Below are 22204 nucleotides of genomic sequence, written 5' to 3' on the forward strand. Positions count from 1 at the left end.
TCGGATCGTATGTCACGGAGGAGGGAAGGCTGCAGAGAGGAGGCTGCTGGGGTTCCTGTATCGGGCATATTTTGGGGGGGGGGGGTGTGTGGAGGAGTGTGAGTTGTGTTGCTCCACGGGAGAGTGCGTGGTTAAAGGGTGCGTTTGGGCATTTGAGTGTCCTTGTGTGTGGAGCCTCTCAATCTGTACGGCATCCCAAAGCTACCATTTCTTCATCAGCCCTGTTCCCCTTGTCTAATTATTGTAGCACCTTCCTAAGGATTCAATTGCGACTCCTATTTTGTTTTGCGCTCCCAGCTGTGTACGGTTTTAACTGGGCAGTTAAAGTCAGCCGCTGCTCTTGTACCTTTCTGGCAGGGAGCGCACAGCTGCAGTGAATTCCTTTCCTGCCCTCTCCCTCAGGGTCTTACTGCCCACCCTCTTGTGTTTTCGGTTGCTGTGTTTGCTCGGATCGGACCAGTGATGGCCCATTCCCCTTATTCAGCGTGTCTGCCTGCTGCGAGGTGACGGTGCGCAGGCTCCAGCCCACCCAGCTCAGCTTCCGGCAGCTAGGAGCGCAAATGACAGCTGTCGCCTCCTCCTCCTCTCTGTGCTCCGGTGCTGCGTCCAGGGAAGCATGCCATGGACGCGCAGGTGCCAGAAAACATGCAGGTGAGAGAGAGAGGGCTGGCTTGGGCGGGGGGGGGGGAGAGAGACCATTTGCCTTCCTTTCCTCCTCCCCTTAAACCCCTCTCCTGCATCATTAGCCACCTCCTTTTCCATACACCCCACATGTGCTCCTTGTCCCTTCAGTGTTTTTTCTTCCCTCCCCACTTATAACTCCTCTCCAACAACATTTGATTCAGAATATTTTTTTTCTTGTTTTCTTCCTCTAAAAACTAGGTGCACCTTATGGTCAGGTACGCTTTATGGAGAGAAAAATATAGTACTTTAGACATAAATTATACATAATTTTTCAGTTCATTTGAAGAATTATTTACCTTAAAGTTGGAGTGCACCTTGTTGTTATAGAAAATTCCTAGTGGTGTTAGTTCAGCTTTGGTTTCAGGAAACAACCCATGAGACTCTCCTGTAGGCACTTTGTGAAATATGTACCATATGCCAGCATCCTGGAAACAAGAGGTGATAAATAAACTTTGTCATGGATCCGTTTGGATAGGAACACAGCAACACAATCATAATTACTACTACATAATGTGCTTTCTAATCCTAGAAAGCACATTATGCTTCCTACTCCCAGCTAATTACAGTCCTCCAAGGACTGGTGAGTGTTTTTAAACTTGTTCATAAATTTTCTGGCATTAGGGGTGAGCAACAAGGGGACCCAAGCTACAGATGCTAGCAAATTATTTAGGGTAGTAAAAACCAAAATATAGTGCAATGAGTTCAAAAAGTATCTCTCCAAAATAGGTGAATGGGCAACAAAATAGCAAGTGTTGAACATTGGGACACCCCCCCCCCCAACTTCACATTGATGGGGTGTCAACTGGTGATTACTATCTAAGAAAACTCTTAAGAATGTGGTGAATAGCTCAGTAAAAATATTCTCTTAAGCTGTTGCTCACTGAGTAAATTGAATTCCATGCCAGAGATTGATTTTTTAAAAAAGTTAGTATAGTAATACTTTTACACACACCTGAAATACAGCTTAAAGTTCTGTTAATTACCCCTCAAGAACCTCAAGAAAGAGGCAGCAAAAATGATCAGGGGGCTGAATCACCTTCCCTTTACAGAAAGTGACAACTATCAGGGCTTTCAGGTTTAGAAAAAAAAGGTGAGTAAGGAGGAACATTATAAAAGCTTTATAGAATTGTACAGGATGTAGAGAGAGGGGTCTTTCTGTTCCAACAAGAGAAATAATTAAGACAGACAAAAAGAATTAATTCTTCACACAGCCCTTTGTTGAATGGCCCCTAATTCAACAAACTCCTGCTGGACTAAGCAGGACAAGCAGGACTCAGCAGGGCTCTTCTCATGGTCTTATCTTAAAACATTAACAATAACTACTTTTATATCATTCATATCATGCTGTTGTTATAAAATTCATTTCCTACTGTTCTTCCTGGGGTTGCCAAGGAAAGCAATAATATTTTTTTAAAAAATTCAGCTCTTAAAGGATTGTTGACAGGTTTTCTCCTTCAGAGGAAAGTAGATTCAGAAAGCTTTTCCTTCTCCAGCACAGGATCAAACAAAAAATTCCCTGGCCCTTGCAGTATGTCTCCTTGTCCAGTCCAAGTTGAGGCAAGTGACAAGTGAAGGTTTGCATGGTGAACCAGTCAAACCAAACAATCAAGTAATAATAATAATAATAATAATAATTTTTTATTTATACCCCGCCCTCCCCAGCCAAGGCCGGGCTCAGAGCGGCTTACAAGCAATAATAAAAACAAGATGAATGATTACAACTTAAAAAAAAATAATACAACATTAAAATAATGGAACATTAAAATATTAAAATGTAGCCTCATCGCAGGAGGAGAAGGAAAAGAAAGAAAGAGGGGAAAAAAAGAGAGAGAGAGAGAGAGAGAGAGAGAGAGAGAGGGAATCAAATTGGCTCCAAGCCAAAGGCCAGGCGGAACATCTCTGTCTTACAGGCCCTGCGGAAAGAAATCAGATCCTGCAGGGCCCTGGTCTCATGAGGCAGAGCGTTCCACCAGCCAGAGTTGAAAAGGCCCTGGCTCTGGTTGAGGCTAATCTAACTTCTTTAGGGCCTGGGACCACTAGGGTGTTGTTATTTATGGACCTTGAGGCTCTCCGTGGGGCATACTGGGAGAGGCGGTCCCGTAGGTACGAGGGTCCTAGGCCGTGAAGGGCTTTAAAGGTCAAAAGGTAAAGGTAAAGGTACCCCTGCCCGTACGGGCCAGTCTTGACAGACTCTGGGGTTGTGCGCCCATCTCACTCAAGAGGCCGGGGGCCAGCGCTGTCCGGAGACACTTCCGGGTCACGTGGCCAGCGTGACATCGCTGCTCTGGCGAGCCAGAGCTGCACACGGAAACGCCGTTTACCTTCCCGCTGGTAAGCGGTCCCTATTTATCTACTTGCACCCGGAGGTGCTTTCGAACTGCTAGGTTGGCAGGCGCTGGGACCGAGCAGCGGGAGCGCACCCCGCCGCAGGGATTCGAACCGCCGACCTTTCGATCGGCAAGTCCTAGGCGCTGAGGCTTTAACCCACAGCGCCACCTGCGTCCTTAAAGGTCAAAAGCAGCACCTTAAATCTGACCCTGTACTCCACCGGGAGCCAGTGCAGCTTGAAAAGCACTGGGTGAATATGCTCCCATGGCAGAGACCCCGTGAGGAGCCTCGCTGCAGCATTCTGTACCCGCTGGAGTTTCTGGGACAGCTTCAAGGGCAGCCCCGCATAGAGCGAATTACAGTAGTCAAGCCTGGAGAGGACCGTCGCATGGATCACTGTGGCCAGGTCGGGGCGGGAAAGGTAAGGGACCAACTGCTTGATGCGGCGAAGGTGGAAAAATGTCGCCTTGGCTGTTGCTGTAACTTGCGCCTCCATGGAAAGGGAAACAAGCATGCAAGCAAGCAAGCAAGCAACAACAACAACACCCATACACACACACACACTGAAACCCTCTCAGTGGTCTGCTTGAATTAAACCATCAAGCCACCTAGTTCTTTCCCCTCCTTTCCTGAGGGTGAAGCCTTCTTGGCTGCACATGTGAGAGACACTTTTCCTGGGCTGCATGAATCTCTTTGTCATTTGCAGCCCAGGAGGCTGTGCAGAAATCGTTTCCATTTGTAGGCACAGAGTCTGGGGACAGTGCAAATAGGCCACTGCAAAAAAACAACCAGAACTAGCAGTGCAGCTCTAAGAGTGGCTGCAAAAGGTCTCCATGGTGATTCTCCAGGGTCGCCTTGCAGCCGGAGTGGAAAACACTATCTGTACCCCTAAGACCCAGCCTGGAAAATTCCCAGCAGAGAACGCCCTGGGCAAAGCTCTAGCTTCTTTGAAACCTTCACAATATTTATTCATCAGTTTCAAATCTTCCCTGGATTTCCCCATATATTTTACACCTCAAAATGTCAAAATAGTTAAGCTTGCCTTAACATACAACCCAAATTTTCAGTGCTCCCCACTAACCTATGAACCCCCATGCATGTAAGCACTCGCTCCTGGTTCATGCATAAGCTCTTCACATCTGGTCTTTTCATCCTGAATTCTGATTCAACCCTTCAAACTGTCTTTAAACTGACAGACAATAAAGGACAGCTTCTGCTTTTTAACTCATATACCAAACAAACATTACCACTACTGGGACTCCCAACTTATTATCTAGTTTGATAAAGGTAAAGGTAAAGGTACCCCTGCCCGTACAGGCCAGTCTTGACAGACTCTGGGGTTGTGCGCCCATCTCACTCAAGAGGCCGGGGGCCAGCGCTGTCCGAAGACACTTCCGGGTCACGTGGCCAGCGTGACAAAGCTGCATCTGGCGAGCCAGCGCAGCACACAGAACGCCGTTTACCTTCCCGCTGGTAAGCGGTCCCTATTTATCTACTTGCACCCGGAGGTGCTTTCGAACTGCTAGGTTGGCAGGCGCTGGGACTGAGCAATGGGAGCGCACCCCGCTGCGGGGATTTGAAGCGCCGACCTTTCGATCGGCAAGCCCTAGGCGCTGAGGCTTTTACCCACAGTGCCACCCGCGTCCCATCTAGTTTGATAGTAACTCATAAATACTCTTTTCTTTTAAAGAAAAATGCAGTTATCACCACAATCATCTTTATTCTGAATTCTAATACACAAGTGTTATTCCTTTTCCTTGATACACTTTACATTTCTCATGACATTTAAGGCTGCACTCCTACCCCTACTTACTTGAGAGTTGTTGGCATCTGCTTGCCTTGGGAGACAATGGAGTGTTCCTCTGGGGGTGAAGTCAAAGTGCTCCATTAGCAGCCCTGAAGTGGCCTTCCTGGGACACAAGGCTGGGCAGTGTGTCTGGATGTCCTGGGCTGCCCAGATGCCAAGACCCCCCCCCCTCAGCCTCACTGATGGGGTCCAAAGGAAAGCATAGCAATGCATTGGACACCAGCTTGGCTGCAGGAGCTGCCAGAAAGCGGCGTACAAAGTGGAGCAACTACCCCAGAAGGAGCACAACCAGAGGTACTACCCCTCCCCTAACTCCCCATAAACCCCTCTCTGTAGGCTCCAATGGATTCAATGGGACTCTTTCTGAGTTAAGATTAGTCTGAGGCCCTAATCTCCAGCTTCATTACAAAACCCACTAACGAATACCGTAAGAACAGAAAATGTAAATTTCATTGTTTCTTACTGCATAGTGAATAGTACGGCACTCTACCTGTGTAAGTAAAATATTGAGTCAAATGAGTTTTCAAACAAAATCTAACCAATTTAGGTCTCAGCACCCTAAAACTAAGCTACCATTTAAAATAAACAGACATCCAACCAGTTAGACCACAGAGATTTATGCTTAAATTAACAACCTCTCATTTGCAAAAAGTAACTTTTTTCTTTGGAATAGGGAGATTTTTCAATGCATTTAAAGTAACACAGTTTTACTGGCTTGTAAAAGATAAAAACAAATCTTCTTTAAACATCTTTGTACATGAAGAAATAGGTCTGCAAAGTGAAAAATATTATTCAGCAAAATACATGGAAATGGATCCAGGCTAAATTCGCTGAATTTAGGCTGCAAACTTAATCCCAATTACCTAGAAGTATGCCCCACTGAATTTAATAAGACATGGGTTAGGACTGCCCTGTTAATTACCACTGAAACTAATTGTTTTCAACTAACTTAGTTCAAATCCAACCCATGATTTATAATATAGGTTTTATGAGCTTTTCTGAACAGTGCATCATTTATGCATATTAAATATAAAAATGATGACATTATGATAAGAAAACAAAGGGAGGTGGATGAACGTTATATGCTTCCAGTATGCTTCCATTTTGTAGAATTAGTTAACACAGTGCTCCAAGAGCCTCACCTGAGAGCCGGCAGCCACATTATTTATAAGGTGATTGTTGGGATGAGCAATCCAAAATGTGGAAACAGCCCTGCAAAGTGACACAAATGGAAAGAGTGTAAGCAGCAGGTCCTACAGATACTCATATGTCTCACAGTAGAAGAAGAAGAGTTTGGATTTGATATCCTGTTTTATCACTACCCGAAGGAGTCTCAAAGCGGCTCACATTCTCCTTTCCCTTCCTTCCCCCCAACAAACACTCTGTGAGGTGAGTGGGGCTGAGAGACTTCAGAGAAGTGGGACTGGCCCAAGGTCACCCAGCAGCTGCAGGTGGAGGAGCAGGGAAGCGAACCCGGTTCCCCAGATTACGAGACTACTGCTCTTAACCACTACACCACACTGGCTCCCAGTAAGAGCGTAAACTTGCAAATTTAAGCAACATTCATTTTTACTGGGGTGGGGGATCTCTGCAGATTGAGCAACAATGCTTAAAAGAGTAGATAAACAATTCAAATATAGCTCTCCTATACTGAAACTTAAGGCCCTGAAGTAAAATCACATACTACAGTGGTGCCTTGCAAGACGAAATTAATTCGTTCCGCAAGTTTTTTCTTCTTGCGAGTTTTTCGTCTTGCAAAGCACGGTTTCCCATAGGAATGCATTGAAAATCAATTAATGTGTTCCTATGGAGACCGCTTGCCAGGCTGGCGGTGCGGAGAAGGGCTTTTCTCCCCACCGCAAGCCTTCAGGACAGGTATGGGAACAGAGGGGAAGGCGAGCAGCGCTTCTCCTCTGTTCCCGGGGCTTGCGGTGGGAGGAGGGTTTTTCCTCAGGGTTTTCCTCAGGGAGGAGGGTTTTCAGAACAGCATTCTGAATGTTGGCGGTGGGAAGGAAAACCCTCCTCCCACCGCAAGTCTTCAGGACAGCCATCCGAAGGCTGGCGCGGGGAGAAGGTCTCTCCGCCCCACCGCCAGCCTTCGGAGCAGCCATCCCAAGGCTGGCGGCGGGAGGAGGTCTCTCCGCCCCACCGCCAGCCTTCGGAGGAGGTCCGAGGACAGTGGGGAAGATGCGCTGCGCTTCCCCGCTGTCCCGGAGATTTCCCCATGGGCTTTTGTCTTGCGAAGGAAGCCCATAGGGAAATTTGTTTTGCGAAGCGCCTCCAAAACGGAAAACCCTTTCGTCTAGCGGGTTTTCCGTCTTGCGAGGCGTTCGTCTTGCGGGGCACCACTGTATCTGAATCAACTGTGGAAGAGAGGATGTATTTAACACAATCTCTTCATTAATAGCCTTTTGTCGTTTGGAACATTATGCATTTTGTTTCCTAAAACAGGAATATTTGCACCTGCTGGTGGGAAAAGGTAGAGGAGAATGATTTTCACCAGTTCTCCCCAATGTTTCTCCAAATGTGCTCTGGAGAGTGGGGGACCCTCTGGAGCAGCATGGGAAATGGCTACAAGGGGAAAGGGAAATCAACGAAAATCACCTTCCTTTCCACCAGTGGAAACCTTCACTGGATTAAAGCCATTCCGTGAATGGAAGAGAGCCCTGAGAATTGGAGCGTGGCAGCTCTGGATCCAAGCCACTAAGTCTTCGTCCCACTACCTTTCCTGCTGCATTCCATGGACTTCAGACAGGCTAAATGTTGCAATATATATTCAGCTAAGCTCATATTTCAACAAACCTGTCAAATCAATCTCTTTGGCTAGCCTAAAGTTGCCTAATGAATTACACTGCTCAGCAGTGATTTGAATCCAAGTGTTCAATGGCTCAGCATAGAGAGCTAGCCACTGTACAACAGTGCCTCCTTCAACATACCAGCACTGAAGCCATGTACACTGACTGTGGGTAGTTTATTGAAAAGAAGTTACTTCTGTATAGAATACCAATCAAATAATCAGCACCTGAAATTCCAGCCCCCCCCCCCCCAATCATTTAGCCAGTCACTCACATGCAGTCTGTGGTTGGAACTGGCTCATAGGCTCCATAGACATGATCCTTCATGGCCAGGCACATTGTGCTGTTCCTGTCAGTGGGAAGGAGTGTGCCTGGTTTGGTGACTAGCCCTAAGTTATGATACAGTGTATTCCTCTGCTCAATGCCATCCTCCAGGAAAAAACAATGACCTAGTGTGTCATATCCAATGGTGTCTTTTATCTGCAGAAATAAAAGTTTATGTCATTCCCAAAAGCCTATACTGAGAACTGCATTACATCTTCACTATTTCGAGACAGCTGCAGTAGGACAGACACTTCACTGTTAGCAATGTAATAGTTAAATCAGAATAATGAACCACACACATTTTCTGCCCACAAATGCAGAACTTTAGGATGAACTTAGGCTTCAAATTCTTGCCAGATATGTTTATATACTATGTCTCATACATCACTTTATCCAGATGTGTTGATAGATAGCTGACAATAATCATGAGGTTCAGGAGCAAAATGCAGATTTCAAAAATTATAAAAAAAATTCTAGCATACTCCCCAAACAAAACAAAAACTTATGAAAACATTAAACCCTATTTTCACATGTATTCATAGGGACACATAGGCCAGTGGCATGTTATTCGGGTGATGTGCTAGGAAAGCCCTGTCCCACTCCCCAATACTAGTTCCATGACATGGTTAGCACTTGATCAAATCATCTAGGCAACACTGCATACAAGCAATTGATAACATGGAAAGGCAATCTCGTGATTCCAGGTTCCCAGGGCCAAGAACATTGAAGTGGCTCTTAGTGTTATCATCAAAACGTAAGACCAGTCAATCAAATTTAAAAAGCTTCTAGATGATCCTGACGCTTAGGCCAAGCGATGATGAGTCTTCCATACTCCTGTGCATCCTCTTTGCTGAAGAAAAGTAAACAATTACAAACTGCCCAATTCATCTTTATCAGATCCTACAGTTAGGATGAAACCTCCTCACAAACGCTAATATCCATAAGGACTGAAAGAGATAAGCACAGTAATAAATCCAAAAACCCACATCCAGAGATTTGTGCAGGTGAAATACTGCCCGATCTCCTAACCATGGCCATGTGATCCTGAGTGCCCCAGAGTCTCTCCTCCCTTCCCTTTGCAGCTGTAACCTTGATTCGTGTTATGCTTACACCACTGGCAGTTTGCAACACCATTTCTAACCACAGTTGCAAATAGAAGTTTGCAACTAACCATGGTTAGCATGGCATGATCCAAAGAGGTCAATAACAGAGGAAGTTTGAAGTAGAGGGGAAGGCAAAGGAGAACTGCTATTACCAGCAAGCCATTTGTTGCATGAACAGTCACACATCTAGAGAAGCAGTGATGAATTGAGAGGCCTTCTACATAAGTCCTGTAGTTGTACCCTCCTTTCTCGTCCACATCTTCACAGCGGTGGAAGTGAACAGGGTAAGCTCCATGGACCTGCTGACCCATTTGTCTGAGTTCCACGTAAGAGAGGTGAACAGAGGTGAAATTCTTCAGAATCTGGAAGAGCACAAAAAATAATCTCATTGTTTACCAATTCATTCCCCCCCCCCCCCCCAGATCAACAACAGTTCAGTGATTTACAAGCTTTAAAGCAGCCTTTCCCCCCAGATAAACACTCAACAATACAGAGCGGCATCAAAACTATTACATTGGAAATCCAATTACACTGAAGAGTAATAAACAGAGCACAGTTTTGAAACGAGTAAGGCTCCAGGTCACGTCCCCAGTGGCACCACATTGGCTACCCCTGCTATAGGCAAGACTGCCATAGTTGTATTCAGTGTCAAGCCTTACTTGTACATGTAATAGGACTGCCATACGTCTGGATTTTCCTGGACACTACCGGGATTTCAAAAGCAGAATTCCTGTCTGTGCCAGTGCTTTCTCCTGGATCAACAACTTTGGAGTGTCCTGGTCTTTACTTTTTGAAATATGGCAACTTAAATATTATATCTCAAAACAGGAAGGGAATAATCACCATGGAAAGTCTGCATCAGCAAAGGTTACTGGGGCAATGACAGGAAGCAATTTAGCACCCCCACATGCATGCCCCCCCCCCCCCGTCCATACCTGGATATGTCCACCAAAAGTATCAAAATGGAAGAACTGGCACTCTTTGCCAGTGTAACAGGAATCTTCCATCTCTCCCTTTATTAAGATGTTCCGAGTAAGAACTCCGACCTCAGCCCTCATGTCCACTCCATCAACAATTTCTCCTATATGAAGGAACTGAGGGATTTCTGTTTGAAAGAGAAGTTCATGTTCAAAGGCAAAGCAAGTGAAAAATGGAGGTCTCTGATTCTTATCTGTTGTGAATGTATGCAACCTGCTAACACAGTTAAGCTTCATTCCTGGAAAGGCAGAGCTATGGAGTGGAAGATGAATCTTGTCCCACCTTGGAGTTCATGTGATCTAGTGCTATGCCTGCCATGTGTCAGAAAGAAAATGAACAGGTATGCTGAAGTTTTCACATATGGTTTGATCTTATGAAAACCTTCCTAGGATCTGTACAAATTTGAAGAATGAAGCCCACTCAAGCGTTCATTATTTTGTTCACAGATGATTTTGCCATACAAATTATTTTTAGGAGCACTATCTGGAATGAAAAGTGGTCTACAATGGCCATGTGCAGATGGATGACCAAAAACATAAATGGGAGATGAGAGACAGTTGATGTGGCAGTCAAGAATTACTTTCTTCCAAATCCTTTATCATGCTGAGTTTATGTAGTTTTAACATTCACACCAAAATGTAGGGTAGGACACTTACATTAGACAAGGAAAGTGAATGAGCTACTTTAATAGCTTCAGAAGCTGAAAATATGATATGGCTTCACAGGTCTCATAGCTACAGTTAGGAATAATTTTACAGATAAATATAATATTTAATATCTTTCTCGCTCTCTCTCTTCAATGTTTTATCACAAATTCCTTTACTTTGCCTTAAAAAAACAACCCAAAATCAAACTTCTCCTGTTTAAAAGTGGCCTTTTATCTAGCAGAATCCAGTATTTTTACCAAATCCACTTTTGCCATAGTGAAGATTCTCTTTACTAAGTGGGCTGGTTTCATGGCATAGAGTAGAACAATAACAAAGCACCAAGATGGAAAAAAAGCTAAACTATCATGTATCTTGGTCTCACTTCAATAAAAGCTTTAAGTTCCAAATTACTCTTTTCTGAAAGTGTTCAGCTAACATTTCAGTCTAGCAATACAAGTTCTGTAAAACTTTTATTGACCACCTGTGCAACAGCTCTTTCATAACCATGTAGGGAACATATTTTTTTCTAAACACATATAGCATAGATGCAGTTTCAAATCAAACTCGTTAGCATGCGAACTACAAAAAGTAACAAAGAAAACAACTTAATGTACACCTCCAGATGTTAACAGCTCAAATTAAGTTTATTTCTTCCGTCAAAACCTAGAAGACTGTACACGTTTGAAAAGTAGGAAGGGATGAGGCTCTTGACACATTTTTGGAACACTGAAGGAAACTGGATATTAAATGAACAGAAAGCTGAAGAACTGCTTCCATATGGGAGTAATTTGCTTGCCTTTCCTCATTCATGTGAGAGAGCATCTGCAGATGCTGAAGTCCAAGGATTAAGAGAAGCAGAAATTAAATTTCACTAGTAAGATGCTGAGATATGTATTTCAAGCCAAAGGGGCAGCTGGGCACACCAGAAAAGTTTTGCCCCAGAGAATCCTCAGAAATCATATGAAACTTGCACAGATCACAAGAGGAAATAAAAATTTCTAAGACAGCACTTCCTAGAACTTTAGGCTATTTACCTTTGCACACAGCTAAATGTGTATCCAAATGCTACCTGCATCTCTTGGCTTGAATTACCTCTCCCTTCCCCCTACAGTTACGAGGTCCAGGTATGGATGGTTCCAACTCTTCCTGCCACCCCACATCCAAGCCTTGAAACCCCAAATATACACCACCAACCATCTCTACCGTGATCACCTAACCATAACTCCCAGTCTCACCACAGCTTCAAGCTGCACAGATCAGTTTGCTTTTCCTAGATGGAGTGCAACAAGGAAGTGGTAGGTCCTCTGCATGGGGAAGATGGAGAAATGCTACTGGGTGAGAGAGAAAAGGCGGAACTTTGCCTCTGTCTTCACCCAAGAGAAAGCGATGCCCAACCTGGTGATAACAGAATAAATGATATAGGGAGGGAGGGGAACTACTATCCTGATCTCCTAACTCCATACAAGAGATCTCCAGCTGTTAATGTTGCAGACAGATATGGCACAAACACTGAAGGAAGAAAGAGCAGTGACACATCAAAGAATGATAAATGCCTGTGTGGTTAAGAGAGCAGCCCAAAACAACTGAGCGAAAGGAAAGCGCATAGGACATTAATCAGTGAAAAGGGAAGCTGTTTTGCACAAAAGGGCAAGCTGCATTTCAATCACGTCCAGAGCAAAACACAATTTAGCACTGACATATGCTACACTTGAGATATGAAACTTCCTTTCCTTTGTGCTGATAAGTACAATGGTGTGTGTATGTGTCACGTCAGGGTCAAATGAGGATCTTAGACTGCAGTGAATGTTAAGCAGCTGGAAAGGTTTATCAATGCCAGAAAGTCAATGTGACTGCATTTATACTAGGCATCAGGACCACAGACACATGGAAAGCAAAAGCTTGCACCATACCTTTAACTTTGATTTGATATCTATTGCATTCTGAACAAGGAAGGAGGGTGAATTCTTCTGCCTGGTACATAGAATAATCAGTGCTTGCAACAACAATCTGGTCTTCAGGCTTCCAGGTGCTAACATCTTCTGACAGATCCAGGATCACACCATGCACTGCTTCCACCTGGAAACCTGACTTTGAAACACCTTAAACAAACAAATAAATAAAATCAAACAAAACATATTAATTTATTTTAAAAACATATGAATACCATTTCCTCAAATGCTCAAAACATTTACACATTAAAATCAATAAACAAGATTAAAAACATTGTACAGCAGCTAAGAGGAAATTATCAATTGCTTATTCTCTCATGTGATTCCTTATCCACTCCCCCCACCGCCCAAAATATTCCCATGCTTATTGAAGCAAAGACAACACTGCACCATCCATGCTTCAGAGGGAGGTGTCAGCAGACTTGTGGTTTACTTAAAAATTCACAGAAATGCAAAATAAAAAGTCTTTAGTAGAAAAGGAGGAGACTCTTGAGAGTCCCATGGACTGCAGGAAGATCAAACCTATCCATTCTGAAGGAAATCAGCCCTGAGTGCTCACTGGAAGGACAGATCATGAAGCTGAGGCTCCAAGACTTTGGCCACCTCATGAGAAGAGAAGACTCCCTGGAAAAGACCCTGATATTGGGAAAGATGGAGGGCACAAGGAGAAGGGGACGACAGGAGACGAGATGGTTGGACAGTGTTCTTGAAGCTACCAGCATGAGTTTGACCAAACTGTGGGAGGCAGTGGAAGAAGGGGGTGCCTGGCGTGCTCTGGTCCAGGGGGTCACGAAGAGTCGGACACGACTAAACGACTAAACAACAACAATAGAAAAAGACTCCTAAGGGATAACACCTTGCAAAACACCAGCCTAAATAGAGACTCAATAACCACACAATTCTGATTAAGAGGAAACAAACTGAAAACCAGGTAGGAAGGAGAATGGAATGGTGGGGAACTAAAGACAAAGGAAGAGACCAATGAAAAAAGAGTGAACCATCTATCTCAGGGACATTCAACTCCCAAGAGACTGTGATCTACTCGGGGGGTGGGGGTGGCACTGATCTACCCATGGGGGGTTGGGGGCAGGTCAAAGTTATTGAGCTTAGTTTTGAGGGGGGCTTCCCAAAGTTGTTGACCTTTTATTAAACAGTATGTGTGCATATGAAAGAATGAATGAAACTTTTTTTTTTGCGTCAGCCATCAGCCATAGCAACAAAAAACATTGTGGCATACACAGAACAAAATAAGCAGTCAATTATATAACACACACTGCTGAATCAGCAGTCAAATTGTGGACCTTATTCTGATTGCCCCAGCTAAAAACCTTGCAACCTTTGCTGTCACCTGCTCCTCTTCATCTGCCAGAGAAAAGAGAAAAGAGACTGTGGAAGTGGTTGGGCAACCCAGAATGGACAATAAAAGAGGGGTGATAATGTCATAATGTCTTTGTAAAAAGTGCAAGCCAGGAGGGCATGCACTACTGATTCAGTGCTGCCATCTCCACAGTGACATAAGCGTTTTTTGTATGGAATCTGTTGGAATCGTCCCCCAAGTACAGCCAAGGGCAATACATTCAATCTTGCGAGGGTAAAAGCGTGTCTGTATTTTGGAATTGCTAGGTTATGCAGATAGGGTGCCAGAGAATCAAAGTGGGAAAGTGGAAATACCATGGGCAAAATTTCCTTATTGTGGCCAAGTTGTTCTGACGATCGATATCATTTAGGCATTGACAAATTAGACTGTTTGCTTTACTATAACCCACGGTGAGTAGCTGTTGTGGGGTTGTGCAGTTTTTGATAGACTATTTTAGATCAGGCACTCTTGTGACAGTCTTGCAACACTAGCGATATTAGACTGGGGGGATTTTAGGCGAAGCCAGAAGTCAAATGTCCTGCGCCAGATCCATAATTCTACCGAAGGGAGATTGGCCTCTAAGTGCAATGATGGGTTTGGGACGTAAGGTGGCACAGAAATAATTTGCCTTAAGAGCTTTGATTGGACAGCTTCCATAGATACAAGGTAAGTGCCAGTCCAGATCTGAGCCCCATATAATAGCTGTGCTAGGGATTTAGCTTGGAACACTTCCAGGACTGATGGTATATGTTTGCCACCTTTTGTGTGGAAAAAGTGTGTCAGGATTTTGGTGCTTTGGGACGCTTTTTTTTGCACATTTCTGAACGTGCCCAGAGGAGGGCAACCAAAATGGTCAAAGGCCTGGAAACGATGCCTTATGAGGAACGGCTAAGGGAGCTGGGCATGTTTAGCCTGGAGAAGAGGAGGTTAAGGGGTGATATGATAGCCATGTTCAAATATATAAAAGGATGTCACATAGAGGAGGGAGAAAGGTTGTTTTCTGCTGCTCCAGAGAAGCGGACACGGAGCAATGGATCCAAACTATAAGAAAGAAGATTCCACCTAAACATTAGGAAGAACTTCCTGACAGTAAGAGCTGTTTGACAGTGGAATTTGCTGCCAAGGAGTGTGGTGGAGTCTCCTTCTTTGGAGGTCTTTAAGCAGAGGCTTGACAACCATATGTCAGGAGTGCTCTGATGGTGTTTCCTGCTTGGCAGGGGGTTGGACTCGATGGCCCTTGTGGTCTCTTCCAACTCTATGATTCTATGAGTTTTCCAAAGCAACAACTCAATATATATAGAAACAAAGAATTATAATAATATTCAACATCTGCAAATAAGTTAAACTTTTATTATTATTATTATTATTATTATTATTATTATTATTATTATTAGCAGGTTGATCTATCCTTCCATCTTGCTGTATTCTATTATTTTGGCTATAAGCACAGGACTGCTGATAATGCCAAGGTTGTAAGTTTGATTCCCATATGGAGCAGCTGCATATCCCTGCACTGCAGGGGGTTGGACTAGATGATCCTAAGGGTCCCTTCCAACTCTACAATTCTTTGATTCCATGAACAGAATAATATAAACTACATTCCCTTTTGGATTTTTGCTTTGGAACAGACACTGCTGGTTTCCAGCAGGATCACAGCAGACAGTGGACAGCACAGGAGCATGGAAGGAAGGTGCGTTCAGAGTTAAGTAGTTCCAGCTATACAAGATTGTTTTCAATTATTGCATCACCTGTATTGCTTTTTTAAAAAAGAATAAAGTATATTCATACCATCATCCCATTCACTGAAAGCTCTCACAGCAAACTTCTGACCGTCCACAGTAAAAAATTCTCTTTGTGCGACAGCTTTCCCTCCCGTGCTGTGGTTTTCAGAGTTTCTCACAGACTCACTACACGATGAATCTCCATCACCAATTACACCAACTAAAGCCCAGGCCTGCCTGGAAAAAAATAAAATACATGTTTAAGTACAAAACTCTTCCTTAGTGCAGGTGTTTACAAGTAGCAAGAATGCAGCATGTACAAATGTATTAGAAACTGTTATTCTTAGTTTTCTGATACATTCTTCAAAATCCGTTTTTAAAAAAAGGAGAAAGAATTTTATAACTTTGGGGCATAAGGCTGTAAGTACTATTGCTATCATCTCCCTTGTCAGAAGTCACAAAAAATTGCAACACTTGCCATATCCCTCCCCCCACAAAAAAACCCTGAGGATGTATATAGACTGTTGTTTCCCACTCACAATTGCTTGTGAAAAAGTAGTGCAAGCCCAGCTCTCAGTGTGGGAGATGGAAATATTAGATTTTAATTAAATCCCATAATTGTCTGGAAAGGAGTACTTTCTCCTCTAGATGGAAACCAATTACATATATTTGTATATTATCCAATAAAAAGGAAAATCATAAAACAGTAAAAGATACTACATCCCTAACTCTGTGAAATTCATTACATTTTCTGTTGTGTTGAAACAACTGGCAGGGATGGAGAGGGTGTTATGCCTCACTAATAAAGAGGCAAACAGGATTGGCATTTTGAACCACAGTGGAACTAACTGTGTGCCTTGGCATCTTGAAGAAAACTCTTTGGTAGGTCCATGCTGAACACCAATAATGGAAAAACGTTTCCATGCCTATATTTTCTGGAGCCTTGCTGATAAAAGATTGCCAGTGCTGCAGCTGGACATTTGAGTAGGCTGGCATGGAGCCCTCATTGTAGACACCCCATAAAGACACCCCATAAATTACGTGTTCAAGAGCAGAAGGCAAGCCAAGAGCCTCCTCCAGACTCTCTTCTCTAACTCCAGCTTTGAAAAGCTATACTGCCCTAGCATTACGTTCATGCCTCTAGTTACTCCTGATTTTCCTATTAGCTTTAATCTAAGCCAGCTCTGACTTGGCAGCACCAAAGCCAAGGGATTTCGTTTTCTTCCAACCATCCCTCTTTTCCCTCAAGTTGCATGCCAACTGGTATCAACATTTCCAGCAATTCCTACATTTAGAACCTCCACAAGTGGAGAGCTAAATTTAAACAGCACACAACTGCTCAAGAAAACTGTTGTGTGATATTTTTAGCTCAGTGTTCTTTATGAAAAGCTTGTACAGTCACCAGTTTTAAACATAACAGTCCAACTTCAATTCCAGGCACCTCAGATATGGATGTTATCCACTCTCGTTTGAATTGGCAGGATGTCTGCTGAGAGGGCTGACACCATTACAGTGAAAAAACATAGACTGTACTATGAACCTCTGCAATGTTGCAGGTTATGGATTTAAAGGGGACAAGGGAGTGGCAACAGCAGACTGCTTCCCTTTCAAAATCAGAGCAGTGAGGGCTCTGCAAGACTGCGCTCCAAAACCATGAACTGCTCTGCAAACACCATAAGAGCACACACATTCCCCATCTCATATGCAAATGAGGAGGGGGCAGAGAGAGAGAGGGAGAGAGGGAGGGAGGGAGGGAGGGAGGGAGGGAGGGAGAGAGAGGGGGGGGTGTCTCTTAAGAGGAGCTTCCAGGTCCCTCCAGCTTCCACATTATAAGCTCCTCATAGAAACTTTAAAAACTGCCTTGTATCAGATCAGACTTGCTCAGTATTTTTGACACTGACAGGCAGTGGCTCTCTAGGGCTTTCAAACAGCCCTATACCTAGATATCCTAGGGCATTCTGCAAATGCTCCATCGCTGAGGGACACCCCTTCCCCTTCCTGCCAAGACACAAGAATGCTAAGGAAGATTCGTAAGCTGAACTTGATAGAGAACCACAGACAGCGTGTGTGAAGCAAGACACAAACTGAGCATTACCAAAGAACCTAGCACAGAATACAAAAACGGTAACACTGCACCTATGCAGGCTGCTGCACAAGGATGTCAGTAGCTGCAGAACTGGCCATGCTAAGGTAAAGACACACACAGGCTCCCTAAAATGTGACTGGATATGGCTTGAATGAACATTTACTGCATTCCAAGGCATCAGTTTTCAGGACAGAAAATGTGGGCTCAAGGCTCCCAGCATATTTTGACAGGACTTTTGTCTTCACCCTCAGTTGGAGCAAAGGCTTAAGCTTTCAGGGAGAGTTACTTTTCACGCAGAATTAATGGTTTCATTTGAAATATCTGTTTGGAACTGGGAGAGAAGCAGCTGGTACAGCAAAGTGCCTGAAATGATCTGACTCACAAATTAAGCCTTAATAACAACATAGAGAATAGCAAGATGTTAGGAAAGGGGGGAGAGATAGAATTTCTACTCTCCCCCCCCCCCCGGACCAGTGCTTTTAACCCAGTTGCTTCATAGTAAAAAGGTAAAGGGACCCATGACCATTAGGTCCAGTCGTGACCGACTCTTGGGTTGCGGCGCTGATCTCGCTTTATTGGCCGAGGGAGTCGACGTTTGTCCGCAGACAGCTTCCGGGTCATGTGGCCAGCATGACTAAGCCGCTTCTGGCGAACCAGAGCAGCACAGCACACGGAAACGCTGTTTACTTTCCAACCGGAGCAGTACCTATTTATCTACTTGCACTTTGACGTGCTTTCAAACTGCTATAAAATTGGCATTCTTATTTTAAACTAGAACAGTAGCTCTTAGTAGGTCTTCACTCTATGTTACATCATTCATATAACATGGTTATGAACTACATAATACATTTGCTGGGCACATAAGTCTGCTGATGCTGCATTTCAAATTATCCAAGAATTTCAACTCAATGGAATAGTTTCCTGCAGCAGTTGTAGCTTCTGCCTTTCAAGCGCAAGGAAAAGCTCAGTATTGTTGGAGCCAGACCCACGTGGTGCAGCTGTCAAGTACAGGCCCTCACAGGGCTAGAATTTTAGCCAGCATATGAGAGCCAATGTGGTGCAGTGCCCCTGGGGGACAAATCCCTCTGGCCAGTCAGCTGCCCAACTCTGGCCTGTACTCAGCCAGCTACCAAGCCAGCAGCCAAGTTCCTAAGATGAACATGCTTTTTTAAAAAAATTAAAAGGGGGACAAATAGAATGAGAAGGAAATTCCTAGCTCAACTTCCAATGCCTGTATCTTCAGGTGACACATAAAGATGACCAAAGCTCTGGCCCTGAATAGCCCAGTCACCCCATGAGGCAAAGAAGCGCAAGTCTGAAGTAAAAGAGCCTGCTAAAACACACCAAGTTAAAGTAGTAGTCAAATTTACATTTACTAGGGAGCCCATGCAACAACACATTCTCTCTCTAATCCATCAGAAATATCCACCACTTCTTAATTCATGCTCAGCATGAATCACCACTTCACTTAGGAAACAACACTGGAAAGCAATCTACTCCTTAACCTTTCCTCTAATGCCATTATAGCACCAAGTTTATTAGAGTGAGATACCTCTCACTTGAAATGAAAGAACGGCTGCAGACAGTAGTGAGATGAATCTGTCTCCTCTATTATTTCAAATACGCTGGACTGGCACAGGCTCAAACAATTCTACCCTGTCTTTTCACAATAGGTGTCATCACGGTGGCCTACAACGAACTATAAAAACAATCTGAAATGAATCCACACTGAAATAAAGCAGTAGTACCCTTTTATACAATCCAGAAATTTCAGATAAAAAAATTAAAGCAAACAATAAAAGAAAATGTTTTGAAAAACAATTGGACAGTCAGAGGAATCTTACACAGAGGTTAGCTAGAGAAATGAAATAAATTTTCCACATTTTTCTTTTAAACAATTTCAGGACTACAAGAGCTGAAGGTAAACCAATCACAGCATGTTTCATCATTATACTTGGAATCCCTTCCCTTCCTTTCTTTCTCCTCATGACTTTTAAATGCCATTTCAGGGCAGAGTAAAAGCACACCAGGGAATTTTACAGGATGGGCCTGCTTTCAAGATCTTTCACGGAAGGAACATAATTCAAAGTGAGTCTTATGGCCGCTTCTTAGAAGATGATTTTCCTGCACATATATTTGTATTTGTATGTAGGAAAACTGTAGGTACATTACATGTATCATGTAACAAATGCATGTGTCATGTTTGCAGTGTGTGTATGCAGGGGTGGATTAACCACTAATTACAACACAACTAGTTGACTCATGTGCGAAGAAAAGACTTTGCTTTCAGACTATCAGTTGTTAAATATACAAATCAAAGAACTGAATAAAATAATTTACTTTTATTATACCAAACGATCAACAATAAATATGTATATGGTTTCAACTAGCAACTTCTGGCTCTCCCCCGGCCCAAAACCTCCAATATTCCTAGAGCATGTCCTGAAGGCTAGGTAGATTTGGTCAATGCCTGGATGGGTGACCACCCAGGGACGATGCGCTTTGGTGTCCATGATAGAAGAAATGTAAGAAAATAAATATTTAAGCTCAATTTTAAAATCAAAATTTGTAAAAATTTGTGTACCAAGTTTACAGTTTCAAATACTGGCACACAGACATTCAAAAACAACGAAGAGAAGCAGTGTTGTGGTACTTGTCTGTATAGCTAGTATTAATTCTTGCAATGAAAACCAAAATAACAGAGGGGGAAGACTTTGATGCAATGTAAATTTGAATATAGGGGTGCAGCATGATGAATACCCAAAGGAAAATATATGCATGAAATTTTGGAGTGTTGCATGGCCATATTACTGAAATACCCTAATTCAAGGGAGGAAGGGTATACAGTTACAACTCCAAGCTGAGTTGTTATAATTCACAAGGGTTTATAACTTTAAAATATTAAACTAACCATCTTCCTTGTGCTGCCTCCAAAGATATATTCTGAAGCACAACCTATCATATTCATACATTTGCATAAGTCAAAACATGAGCTAGAACATACAGGTTGAACTCCAAAGGAAATTTAAATTAGTTTCTTTTTCCCCACAAGAGCACAGAATACATTTTTTTTTTTTACCTGTAACTCAATCCTTTGACAAGCTTACTTCCCAGAAGATTCTGTATTGTTGTTCTGGTTTCATCTAGTAGGTTTTTAGCAGCTGAATCTCCCACAGCAATAGCAACAATGCGACCAAAATCTTGGCCTTTTAGGAAATCCTGAAGTCTCCTGCTATCATTCTGAGATTCATAAGTATCAAATCTGTCCATTGCCAAAACTTGTGCAGTGTCTTGATCAATAACTCTCACATTGAGGCCTCGGGAAAAATCCTTTTCAAAAGTATATGAGCCAGAGGCCAATCCTGAAGAATACAGAGTTTTTGACAGAGAAGTCCAGGATAACTTCTGAATTCCATGCAATTCCAGTGTTCCACCAGGGCCAACACCCACAAACTTTTTGCCAAATGTTGGCACATAATCACCTTCATCCATTTTGCCATATAAGGTGATAGTTGCTTTGGATTTATAACGACATTTCTCTGCTCCAATATGAAGCGCTCCCCCATCCTTTATCAGGATAAACCGTGTTCGTAGTGTTATATTTCTGGATCCCTTTTCATCATCTCCAAAGACAAGCAATCCTATAGCGAACAATGTTTTTGGTAAGCAACCAATAAAGTAAGTATTAACCAACTATTTTTTGAGGAATAAAAATTCGCTGTGGTATAGAAAAAAACACTAATCACTGCATTAATAACAAAGCTTTAAAAAATTAGTGAGCATTATATTTCAATACACAAAGCAGTTTTCGAATGGAAATCTGCATAACTCAGTTTGTCAAGGAGTTATCAGAGGAAGGAAAAGTACAAAGAACCAAAAGCAGCTGAACAAAACATTCTGCACTGCATCCTACGAGCCGGATCTTGCCCTTGCAAAGTTACCAAACAAATCTTGCTGTGTAAGGCTCTTAAACACTGGTGACCAAGCAGTATTTTTAATCTGCAGGTATTTGATATGCCTGGCAAAGATGCAAAAAATGTACCAAAGGAAGTCAGGAGTAATAAATGTTGAAAACAGACCAGAACGACAACATAATAACAAAGAAGTAGCTAGATGGGGAAGATATGCAGACGTATAGACTTGGAAAGGATATTAAAAGGAAGAAGCAAATTAAGTGAAAACAGTTGTAAAAGTAACATGGCTGTGCTTACTTTCCTCTGAGGATTTAGCAGGATAAGGGTGGATAGAACATTAACTGATGCAAAAGAAAGAGGGGGATTTGCCCTGCCGGACTTAAAATTGTACTATGAATCAGCAGCCTTCTGCTGGTTGAAAGACTGGCTTCTTCTTGAGAACACAGACATTTTAGATTTAGAAGGGTTTAATATTAGGTTTGGTTGGCATGCATATATATGGTATGACAAG

General features: G+C 43.1%; 1 protein-coding gene across 7 annotated transcripts in view; it reads right to left on the reverse strand.

Annotated features, from left to right (window-relative positions):
• Nucleotides 1-22204, reverse strand: part of CEMIP2 (cell migration inducing hyaluronidase 2) — a 62355-nt gene that overhangs the window by 17245 nt on the left and 22906 nt on the right. For all 7 annotated transcript variants that reach the window (XR_014555944.1, XR_014555945.1, XR_014555946.1 and 4 more), the window contains exons 4-11: nt 20859-21420; nt 15761-15930; nt 12577-12765; nt 9977-10146; nt 9194-9403; nt 7889-8094; nt 5962-6031; nt 981-1109 (exon numbers count right to left, since the gene is read on the reverse strand). Coding sequence is in view for 3 of the 7 variants with exons in the window: in XM_083701896.1 (XP_083558022.1) it covers nt 981-1109; nt 5962-6031; nt 7889-8094; nt 9194-9403; nt 9977-10146; nt 12577-12765; nt 15761-15930; nt 20859-21420 (1706 nt within the window). In the remaining 4 variants the exon portion in view is untranslated. The remainder of the gene's footprint in view (nt 1-980; nt 1110-5961; nt 6032-7888; nt 8095-9193; nt 9404-9976; nt 10147-12576; nt 12766-15760; nt 15931-20858; nt 21421-22204) is intronic.

The sequence above is a fragment of the Podarcis gaigeae genome (genome assembly GCF_964106915.1).
Source record: "Podarcis gaigeae genome assembly, chromosome: 11".
NCBI lineage: Eukaryota > Metazoa > Chordata > Lepidosauria > Squamata > Lacertidae > Podarcis > Podarcis gaigeae.